This window comes from Cervus elaphus, chromosome 8 (assembly GCF_910594005.1).
Source record: "Cervus elaphus chromosome 8, mCerEla1.1, whole genome shotgun sequence".
Taxonomy (NCBI): domain Eukaryota; kingdom Metazoa; phylum Chordata; class Mammalia; order Artiodactyla; family Cervidae; genus Cervus; species Cervus elaphus.
The window spans coordinates 37,765,598-37,777,715 of NC_057822.1; the positions used below are offsets into that span (position 1 = coordinate 37,765,598).

The 12,118-nt window shown below is 39.3% G+C and overlaps 1 protein-coding gene across 2 annotated transcripts in view; it reads right to left on the reverse strand.

Moving 5' to 3' along the window:
* The window catches only part of PIKFYVE (phosphoinositide kinase, FYVE-type zinc finger containing), a 77,020-nt gene that overhangs the window by 64,683 nt on the left and 219 nt on the right, over positions 1-12,118 (reverse strand). Inside the window, exons 2-6 of one of the 2 annotated variants that reach the window (XM_043910221.1) lie at positions 8,523-8,703; positions 6,798-6,947; positions 6,226-6,261; positions 3,438-3,556; positions 2,526-2,697 (exon numbers count right to left, since the gene is read on the reverse strand). In XM_043910221.1, the coding sequence (XP_043766156.1) occupies positions 2,526-2,697; positions 3,438-3,556; positions 6,226-6,261; positions 6,798-6,947; positions 8,523-8,694 (649 nt within the window). In that variant the 5' untranslated portion in view covers positions 8,695-8,703. The remainder of the gene's footprint in view (positions 1-2,525; positions 2,698-3,437; positions 3,557-6,225; positions 6,262-6,797; positions 6,948-8,522; positions 8,704-12,118) is intronic. The other variant, XM_043910222.1, reaches the window with a different exon arrangement.

A 12,118-nucleotide genomic window follows, 5' to 3' on the forward strand; every position in this document is an offset into this window, starting at 1 on the left:
TATTTAAGTTGCCACAACAAAGGCTTGGTTTTTACACTGTAAAGAAAATCTCCCTTAATCAGTCAGCTATTAGAATGAAAATGATCAGGTCAATTAAGGGAGCCAAGCTTGACCAGAAAAGTTTTCATTTCATGGAGAATCCTCACCAGCAAGGGCCTATAGAGCAGTAAAAAAAAAAAAATTACATGAGGTGGTGAAAAGGCTGACAAGACACAGCCCCTCAGTTCACTGGAGACAACAGACACATACAATCCAAAAGTTGCAGGGCAGACCCAGAGACAACACTGCTACTACCATTAACAATAATAACATCCACTCATCTGTTTCTACGTGCCTAAGTATTCTAGGTATTCAGGGTCACAATATACCTTTGTGTTCAGAATCTATTATGCCAACTGCAATGGTCAATTTTATGTGTCAATTTGGCAAGACTGATGAGTTGGTCCAACAATAGTCCAGTTGTTGTCGTGAAGGGTTTTTTTTTTTAAGATGTGATTCACATTTACAATCTGTGACTTTAAGTAGATTACCCTCCATAATATGGATGCATCTCATCGAATAATTTGAAGGCCTGTGGAATGCTCTAAAGGAAGGGATCCAAAGGCTTAGAGAGTCTGCTAAGAGCAGATTTACCAGGTAAGATCTGCTCACTTGCCCCAGGAGGACCCAGGGCACATACCTGTCACCCTGACTATGAGGGCACATAGTCACTATGACTATATGAGGGAAGCAACGGCATCCCCTGTAGAGTTTTGTGGTCACCTCTCTCTGCAGGAATTATCATGGAACAGTTGGTGCTGAACTGGAAAACCTAAATGCATTGGGCCCAGTGGATCCCAGGTTGGCAGGGGCAGGGTGGTGGCACTTAATCTCAAAAGACAAGGTTAGCAGGAACGGACATCAGGGTCAAAGCAGTAACCAGAACAGCGTAACACATACAGAGATCTGTGACACCTCTGACCACGGTGTTCCTAAAGCAAATGGGCAGTCTTCCAAATCCTTACTGGATCTGTATAAGAAAAACCATTCTAGATCAAGACAACAAAAGTCTAACTCGAATCAAAATGAATCATGACCCCCTCAACAAATTCTCAGGCCCAGAGTCCTTTGAATGGACGCTGGGTCACCTTGAGGTAGGAATCCACTACACTGCCAAAAAATATATACTGTTAATCTTCCTACGAGGTCTCCTCTGAGGACCTATAGCCTTTTACCAGAGTGACCATGCATTGAGAAAAAGGTAATAGTCAAACTTTTAGGCAATTACTGGACTTTGGCTCTGAACTGACACTAATACTAAGAAACTGTTAAACTAAGAAAACTTAGTTTTCTTAACCAAGTTTTAACTTAGTTAAAACTAAGAAAACATTACTATGGTTTCAAGTCAGCAGGGGCTTACAGAGGTCATGATCCATAGAGTTTCAGCTCAGGTCCATCTTACAGTGGGTTCAACAGGTCCCCGAAGCCAGTAGTGGTTATATCTCAGTTCTAAAATATGTAACTGGAATAGACATTCTCAGCAAATAGCAAAACCTCTACATTTGTTCCCTGACCTGTGGAGTAAGGGCAATTATGGTAGTTCTGGCCGCCAGAATGGTGAGACAACAAATTTCTGTTTATTCTAAGCCACTCAGTTTGTGGTATTTTGTTAAGAGAGCCCTAGGCAACTGAGACATCAACCACATTAAAAAGACAAGATTTTACCCAAAGAGTAATGGGAGCTCTGAAAGGGTATTAGGCAGGGGAAATACTCTTACATGATCAAACTAGCATTTAACAGGACACTGACTACAGTATGAAAAAAGAATCTGAGGTAGGGAAAAATTAAAGGTAAAAAAAACTTTAAAAGGCTGTAGCCATAATTTGGATGAAAGATAATTGGGGTCTGAACTCTGAAGCAGTTTAGGTTTAAAAGGAAATTTTCAGTGAATAAGGCCACAAGGAAGATTTACATGATAATAAAAATAACACGAGAGAAATACTGAGAATGCTCTCTTTTTGGTAACTTCTGCACACCTTCCACTCCCTAGTCACTACACACACCATTGCTTAATTTTCTTCTGCTTCAATAAATAATTTTAAATTTCTATATTACTAAAGTTCAGGAAAGAATATGAGTAAATGCAATTTGCTAGAGCATAGTGTTAAGGAATATATATCTGTATATACTTTGTACATATAAAATACAAAATTTGTATTTTGTAATATAAAAACTCTCATGGTAACATAAACCACTCTAACCATCACTGTAACCATCCTGCCTAAAACACATGAATGGTGCCATGGTTTTTCACTACCATCTATGACACACAGTCTTTTACTCTTGTTATTTACGAACATCTCCATCTACTTTCTTATTTGACCACAAAGTCCTTTAAAGCAAAGTCGTGCTCCCTCGTGTTTGTTCTCCCCACGTCTCACACATAAAGTCCAAAATAAAAAATGACTTAACATGGGTCCCCTATTGCAACTATTTTATTGCTATGACCTTTAAAAATTGTAAAATTGTCATAAAGCTCATTTACCTGTATAACCCATAAATTTTCCAGGGATTTCTTGATTGCAGCAACGACTGCAGAAGATCTGCCCGCACAGCCGGCAGTGGTGTCTGCGTCTGAAAGTGGTAAACTTCTCGTTGCAGTCATAGCACTCCTTACACTGGCTATCGGGCATCCAGTACTGCTTCAGGTCACTATCCTGCAACAGTAAAAATGCGTGAAGGCTTCCTGAAAACACTGATTTGTCAAAATGCAAAGGCAAATACAGTGCTGGTCAAAATCCTAGAAAATTTCTTTTGCAGAAATTAACAAGCTATTTCTAAAATTCACACAGGAATGCAAAAGTTCAAGAGGACCAACCAAGGCAGTCTTAAAGAAGAATAAGCTGAAGGACTTACAATGTCTGTCATTAAGATTTATTCTAAACCTACAGTGATTTTAGACAAAGTATTAGTGTAAGGAAAAGTGGAGCTGTGCAAGGAAGAGAAGAGCCTGGCACACCCTCACATGAGTATGCAGACTTACGACAAGGTCTATAATGCAATCAGTGAGGGACGGTCTTTAAAAAAAGACAATGGTACTGGGTCCAACTGGACATCCATGGGGGAAAAAAATGAATCTTGATTCATATACCTTCATATCTCACATCAATAATAAAGCTTCTTGAAGAAACCACGGAAGATAGTCTCCCATGGTTCATTTTTTACTGCCCCTGGGTTAGAAAAACATTTTTTAAATAGAGCACAAAAAGCACAACCCATAAAAAGAAAAAAATTTTGATAAATTAAAATAAGGAATATATGAGTAAAAATCTGCTGTCTACAGTTGGAGTAAGCATTAACTGAACTTTCTTTCAAGTGGCATTGTACCATTTTCGGTGAGCACGGCATGATCCCCATATCAGTGCTTAACAAGTAATCTAAAGAATCTAGACAATACCTGGCTCTTCCCCTCCATGATTTCCTTGAGGCGTTTTAATACTGTGCTGAGGCTTCGGAGCTGAACAGCGGTGCGAGGGTCATGACCTCCAAAAGTAGGTTCTGCCTTCCTTCTGGTGTCTGAGCCAGGATTACAAAACAAAAGACTACTTTAACAGTATCAATGCAAAGTGCTTCTTACTTTTAGCATATACTTACGTTCTCCCAGCCAGTGACACAGCCTGAGAGTTAAAACTAGTCTTCGTAAGGGTAACAGGCAGTTGAAAGTGTAAAACACTGCTTCACAAGCAAATGAGGACTGAGACAGCACTGTCTGAGGCCACTGATGATTTTGAGGCCTGGATGGGAGCATCACTTAACACGGCACAAAACTCATTAGTCATTTCTTGGGCCCTTCAGTCCCAAGCCAGAATAAATTTCTGCTAGAAATTCAGCAGAAGGAAAAGCAATGCCAATGAGTTATCCTAGCCTAGTCTCCACAGTAACCAGCTCAGCAGCAGGGCTGAACAGTTCGGCCAGGCCTACAGATCACAAAACCAAAGGCTTGTGTTACAGATCATTAGGAAAGAATTTAAGAGCCAACCTCAGAGTCTGACAGACTTCAGAACACCCAGGATGGTAATTTATGCAGACTTCCCTTCACCAACGTCCAAGAAGACTTCTCTTTACCAAAGAATTGCTAGAGCTCCGGCCCTACCCTTCCCTGCCACCTCCCCTCCCCTACAGCTCCAAGCAAGAAGGAATCACTTGGTCTTGAAACAGCTCTTGAAGCCAGTCCTGTCAATAAAAAAGCAGGCCTACATCCCAGTTTTGTGGCCAGAATGGGCTATGCCCACCAAAGCTTTCATATGTTACTTCCTTATTTTAGAGCAAGGTTACAACTGAGGTTTCTACCTGTCCCTGGCTCCAGCAGTTTTTAAACCTAAGGATGAAGTAGAGGTGGCCTGACAAAATGGATGAACATCGCTATTAGCTTAATCTCATTAACCTCATAACCTATGGCAAGGCCCTCTCTAAATCTTTCCCAAACTCACTATTTGTTACATTTGCTTTAGATGTTCTTTGTTTTGGCTGAGTGGCAAAGAAAAGGCTACAAAGAAATGGGAAGTTAATATTTAAATCTAAACTGATGAAGAATTTTCAACAATATTAATTATGGAAATAATTATTTAAATGGCACTTACGTTACAAAACTGAAAACTTTATCTTTCTATAAATACCTTAATCTCAGCAGATATGTTATTACTAGAATAAAAATGTATATGTATTAGAATGACAAAAAGCTCGAGTCTTTGTGATAAACCAACTCTCCATGATTCATGAACTGCAAAAGGAGAGACAGATGAAGCTCTTAGAACAGTAAAGCCGTGGTCCCATGCACAGGAAATAATTAACTGCAAAGCCCCTTGCGTATAGCCACTTAGGAGTATAAGAGAACACCAACAGCATCATCCATTGAAAAAGCAGGAGCAAGACTATTCCTAGAAACAACAGGTGATGGCTTCAACATGGATGAGGATGAGAGAAAAAGGAAAGAAAATCTGGTTCTGCCCTCAAGCAATCATCTCAGCTGCTTCTGTTGTAAAATGAATATTCTTAATAGAAAACCAAATGACTTCCAGGGTCAGAGAGCTGGTAAATTGTGGAATCACAGTCTTTTAATAAGAAAAGGAACTAGACTGGTCAAACAGTCCCAGGCTCGTCAAACTCAACTGCCTCGAGCAGCTAAGGAAGAATCAAAGAATCAAGGGGACAGAGAAAAGACTGTAAGGAATGCAGCAAACCAGACATCCCAGGTTCTACCTAGGAATATTTAAATTCAAGCTTATCAAAATAACAAGACAAGGTTTGGTAAGCTGTCAGTTTGTAACCCCTAAAAGACAGATTCTAGTCTAACTCTTCAGTTTTATAAACGAAGAAATCCTATGCTTAATTCAGTATAGGATATAGTCAGAAGAGTTCCCTTAACAAAAATAGGAGTGACACTCCGGACAGGGTTCAAGAGTTAAGGAGTTGTAAGGTTCAAAGTCAGATTAGGGATGGTCTCTTCCTTCCATCCATGTGGAGTAAGGAACTCACTTCTCCCTCTCCCCCTTCCTTCCTTCTGATTCTTCCTACCCAACAGCTGACATAACCCAGGCTAGGGCCATCTGCCCTGGGAAACCTGCAGAGGTGATGCAGCCAGCTCTGCTCCAATCCTCTGGGAAAAACTCTCCTTCTGCTCGGCTTTGCCTCCTCTTCTGACCTACTGGTAGCAGGTTCTGAGACAAGTCCCAACTAGCTATTAATAAAATCTGCTTCTGCCGACCACCATTACTTGTGCCTGCCTACTTGTCACTCGAAGACCTTGGGGAGAAGACTGGCCAGATAAGACAAGATCTGACGTTCACAGACACCTGATTTTCAATGCTGTACCCCTTTCCCTCTCTTATGCCACCTCTCATTGCCCTTCCCCTACCACCTTGAGTCAGGCAAACCACTGCATTGAGTTGAATAATCTAACAGAAATAAAACATACAACAACTCACTTTATCTAGTCTCTTGATGCAGGCACTGATCCCAGTCTGTACTCAACAATGAAGGAGATGATGGGAGAGCAGACCAGGATGGAGAACGAACAGGTGACAGGAGCTCAGTTCATCCAGCCACACTGACAGCTTGCACCCCGACAAGGACAGAAAGCCAAGAGCAAGTGGCAGCCCACTGATGGGATTGAGAGACTTCTGCAGCCAGCGGCATGCACACGCCACCCCAGGAACAGATGCAGCAGTCACAAAGTTCAAACTAACCTGAGTTCTCCTGGGGGTGTTGCAAACTGTCCTCTGCTGAAACCCAAGCAAGTAATTAATCAAAAAAAAAAAAAAAAAACAGTCAAGAGATCTCTGCCTTGCCCAAATTAAAGTTTACTGAAATGTTTAAGAACTCTTGTTTGCTAGGTCACTTCAGTCAAGTCCAACTCTTTGCAACCCTATGGACGGTAGCCCACCAGGATTCCCTGGAGATCCCTCTGTTGCTGGGATTCTCCAGGCAAGAATACTGGAGTGGGTTGCCATGTCCTTCTCCAGGGGATCTTCCCAACCCAGGGATCTATCCCATGTTTCTTATGTCTCCTACATTGGTAGGCAGGTTCTTTACCACAAGCACCACTTGGAAAGCCCAAATTAAAGTTTAATGAAATGTTTTAAGAACTTCTGTTTAGGTATCAACAAATTATTTCACTATCCAGGTAAGTTTCGTTAATTCTCAAGAGTACCTGACTATTCCAAATAGCAAAAAAGTTAAGTCAATAAATAACCTGGGAAACACAATGCCTGGGAAAAGCTAATACTCAGAAAGGAATGAAATGCAAACAGTATCATACCTAACACTGAAGATCGACGCTGGAACTCCTCATTAAGCTGCTTTTTATAAGGTGTAGGTGATCTCACAGATTGTGTCCTTGAAGGGAGCTGAGGGCTGGTCCAACTTCCACTCAGAGACTGTTGCTCTCCCTGGACCCCTTCTCCTCTCTCTGTAGCAAAGGAAAGCTTGGAATTATTGGAAAAACTAAGACTCAAGAGCTCAGCAAAGAAAAGGAAATAGATGAGATTTTTCAGGAAAGAATGTATACTTGTATCACATATCTAAGTAAAACAGGGTTAAAAAATTCAAAACAGGTGGCAAAATTACAGGCCAATAATTACATCCTTGGTATATGTGACCTTCAGTTTGTTTCACTTTTCACTAGAAATTTCTTGAGCATATTAATGGAAACAGAATGCAAGCTTCACATGAAGGTTGGGATCTTTTGTTATTCTATTTTATTTATGGGATAGATTCCTTGACTATTAACATAGTGCCCAGTGGATAGCAGGTGCTCAATAAACATTTGCTAAATAAAAGTCGCTCAGTTATGTCCAACTCTGTGCAACCCCATGGACTGTAGCCTATCAAGCTCCTCCATCCATGGGATTTTCCAGGCAAGAATACTGGAGTGGGTTGCCATTTCCTTCTCCAGGAGATCTTCCCCACCCAGGGATCGAACCCGGGTCTCCCACATTGTAGACAGACGCTTTACCATCTGAGCCACCAGGGAAGTCTAAATTTAAAGACTACTGTAAATGTAATGTAACCTAGACAGGATCCTGGAACATAAAAGGGACATTAGGTAGAAACTGGAGAAATATGAATAAAATACATACTTCAGTTAGTAATACTGTGTTAATAATGGCTCACTGATTATAATAAACGTACTCTACCAATGTAAGATGTCAATAACAGGGAAAACTGGGTGTAGGGATATATGAGAAATTTCTGTATTATTTTTCTAATTTTTCCATAAATTCAGAATTATTCAAAATAAGACTGTTGAGTTTTCTTTAAAAAAAAAAGATTACTGTTTTCAAAATGATGGACTAATGGAAGGTTTTACAAGAGCTTTAAACATGCCTGCTAATAAGTCAGTTAATACTATTAAAATTTCCACTGAGTTAATCTATTAACCCATAAACCGCTTTCAAAGAGACGGATTACTTTCTAACACATTTCAAACAATACTGTCAAATATAAAAGCAAAAGATGTAGACCATGTTTTTTAACTCTTCTAATGAGTAAAAAACATTTCTTAAAAAGAGTTCATTTTTAAAATATATTTTCATTTGATATCATTAAATGTATTAAACAGATTAACAACAAGCCTGCCGACAGCTTTTAATTTTTGAAAAATATGAACCCTTCCTCCCATGTGCTGATTCTTTAGTTTCATTGCTTTCATTAAAATCTTTTGGCTATTAACCTCTAAAAAGAACAAAGTCCATTCTATGGACTTAAGAATACAGATATATTAACAAAGAAAAAAAAACGATGGATGCTAACTTTAACCTCCTTTTAACATTTAGTTCTCAATTCCAACTTCCCATGCCAATAATTACTAAGATTAAAGAGAAAACTCTAGCTTTCTTTTCTTATGCAGTTAAACCCGAGGATCTATGATGAAGGCTACTTCCTAGTTAATATTCACTTTCTTGTAAAGACACAGCATGAAAGTTGAACAAGAGAATTTCAGAGAATCAAGATGGCAGGGTGTCTGATCTTTAACAGGTCTTACCTTTGTTAAATCTAAAGAGATTGACAAAAGAACTATACGCTGATTTAAAAGCAGGCTCGTCCTGATCAGGAGTCAGAGGCTTAAAGTGTGTGAGATGAGAAGGACTGGTAGGAGACCGAAGTAAGTCATTAGCGGAGTCCAATGTTGGAGAAGTCTTATCATCTGTGGCCATTTCATGAGTCTAATAAACAAAAGAAGTAAGCAAAAGTAAGTTACTCAGGAAGCCCAAAGGCTGATTCCAAACAGCGCCCAAATGTCTATAAATCTGACTTCAAAAACTCACACTTAAGAAAACCAGAGTACTTGTCTACTTCAGCATACATTCCAAATCAATACTTGAAAACACTGCAGTCTAGATCATAAGGAAGAGTTTCAATTTTATCTAAAACTAGGAACGTTTACAGTCAATCTCACTTTCAAAATTAATATATTTTTAGGTATTTGTATTTTATGTATATATGTATTTGTAGTTTCAAACAAAAAAAAAACCAAAAGTATTAAAAATTTGAAGGCAAGGAAAAAATGTGAACAGGCAAAAAGGAAAAAAAGATTTTTCACTTTATTTATATATTTTTCATTCTAAGATTTTTTTCCTTGAAAAAGAAATAGCTCTTTAAAGTTGGGGAGATGGGGGGAACTGGTTTTACAAAAGCATACAAATTCTTCAAAGCTTTATTTCACTTATCCCAGTGTTTGCTTTTTTTAAAAAATATTAAAAAATAAACACTTCCAAGAACGGAAAATAAAAGTCATCCCTTAATGACATTTCTATATAACCTCAAAAGTTACCTCAAACTATGTCTCATCAGCTATGAGAATGATCTAAACCAACAAGCTGATCCCCATTACATGTCCTCCTAGGTACAGGAGCCTGGTTTTTCTCCTTAAATCTAAACTCATATAGGCATTAAAATGAAGATCTTAAAGTGCTTTTTTTCCTAAATAACCAAAAATCATAATTCAACCAAAGGACTGTTACCGACACCCTCAGATGCAGGTAACACAAAAGCACAGATGTCTATTTTCTGCCATATTGATTAATACTTCAAATAAAAGAGAAGACCATGAACTATGCATAATTCATTAAAATGCTATAGCTTGGAATCTTATATTTACAAGGACACTACACTCATAAAATGCTCTTCACTTTCAAAATCCTACCTACCATCTCATTTCATTTCTATAAATTCCTGGAACACAGAATTGGCCTTATTACTACATTTTATCTCTGAGGCAACCAACGTACACTGACCCCAAAACAACTTTCTTGAGGGTCACATAGCTATTCAGTGGTCCAACTGTAACTAGACGCCAAGTTTCACTCCAGAATTACTTTTTTCCCCCCGAGGGCAGCATTTTTTATCTAATTATTTTCTCTTTTAATTAAAGAGGTATTTCAAGTTTACAATGGTTTTGGAGGCTTACACTCTTGGCTTCAAATTCTGATTATGAAATTTCTCAGCTGAGTAAACCCATGTAAGAGCCCTGTGAGATATATATTACCATCCTCATTTCACATAGCGGAAACTGAGGCATAGTGTGACTAAGTGGGATAGTGTATATGAAGCACTTTTAGCAGAGTGCTTGCCCCTAAGAGGCACAGAATTAGTCTTTAGAGCAAAATTATTTTGTAGCTCTTCACAGACTTTCAATTCTGGTCTATTTGAATTCTAACTGTTCAGGATGTTGCCTGATTAATAATTTAATTAATTGTTCATTAAACAAACAAACAAAAAAAAGACCACTGACAAAAAGAATTTTGGCAGCAAACATTTATTGGAATGGGGTAGGGGGAGGAAAAAGAGGAGGAGAAGAGGAGGAAGGAAGGAGGGAAAGGACACGTCCTTCTAAAGTGTCCTGACAACCCACACTCCCGCAGAAAGGGTTGGGAAATTAGCTGATGATTGACTGACCAAGTGTAAACTCAAAAAAGTAAAAAGAGAGGTCTGGAGAGAAAGAATACCGTGACAGCAATAACCTGAAGGCCTCAGAGAACATCCTACACTCTGCTTCGACACAAGGAACATGAGCAGAGTAAAGCAACCTTCCTGGGGAGTCTCAGCATCACGCCTAAGAGTCACCCACACACAGACTTTTATTAGACTTAGGAGACGTGAGGATAAAAATTACCAGGGAGACACTGACCCATGCAGTCTCTAAAAGAATACAATCACGCAGAGTTAATCATAATAATTATATACTGATATCATGACCAAGAAAACTACCTTACAACTCTTTCTCTGGTAGCTTAATAACTGTCTGTGACATAAACTAGGATTCTTTCCTATCTGAGAGGTAACTAGATGTATTCACTTACTCAAAGACCTCTCTCATGGATCACCAACACATTGCCTCTTCTCCTTTGCAAACTTGCATATGCAGATCCACTAAGCACTATCAAAAGGCTTGTCAGGAATTGACATTTAGAAAATAAGCCTACTACACCAGTCAAATCAAAATTTTAGCAGACAGAAAAACCCAAGTATCAGTTCAGTCATTTCTAAGTACAGTGTTTAAAGAAAAAAAACAAAAAGATACTCAAAATATATCTAACAATGCAGGAGAGTAGAACACTAGAAATGTTAGTTTCCACCTCCAAAGATTTTTTTTTGTTCAATTTTTGACTGACGTACCAACAGACGGAGGCTTTCTAAAGGAAAACCACATTATCCATATTCTTCTTCCCAGAAAGAAGAAAAAGAGGACATGGGAGAGCAGTCTTGCTCTTCAACAGAAACTTAATCTGCCCACCTCTGTCACAAACTCGAATCCAACAGAAAGAAATCAAGACTATTTTTTGGAAGAATTCTGACAGTGGGAGTTTGGGAGTGCTAGAAAACAAGATTCAAATAAATTAGAAACAAAACACTACAATATAACAAGACCACCTCTCCTGTCATTATCGAAGTAATTTTACAAGAATGTGCACTGAATCAGTACAGGATAATCTAATAAATACACTCAGCAGAAAAACAGACAGGACATACGGAATTCCAATATTTCTCATAGTTCTTGAATGTCTTAATAATAAAGACCCCAAATTTCCTAAAAATATTCCATTCTCATCCGCTTGTTGGGAACGTTCTAAGCAAGGGGAAAATACTAACTGGGCAATCAGGTCTTCTCAAGAGCCTGACACAGGTACAAACGGAAAGGTCTCAAAGAGCAGAGACAAGCACTATAGGAGGTAAATACTTATCTGAAACCTCACTACTGGTATCGTTTCTGTAGATTAGGAACTTTGTCTTGTCTACGTATGCACCTCTGAAACACAGGCTCAGAGCTTACCCATCAGAGAGAGGAGGAACTGGACTAGGGACCTCTGAAATAAGTTCAAGTACACGGGACAAGATAGGAGCGAGGGAACTTCAAATGCTTCCAAGGAAACCTCTTCAAGACAGTCCCAGCCGGATCCCTTTCCACTCGCTAAACAAGGGGCGGCCGAGGAATCAGGGGAATCGCCTGAACTGGAGCACGGGTTCTCTGCCCTTCCTTACCCGGCCTCCGCCGCAGACCGGCCTCAGCCCTAGTTGTGGAGTCCAGCTGCCGCCTTCACTTCAGAGTTTCCCTCCGCTCCGGCCACAGAGCTTCCTAAA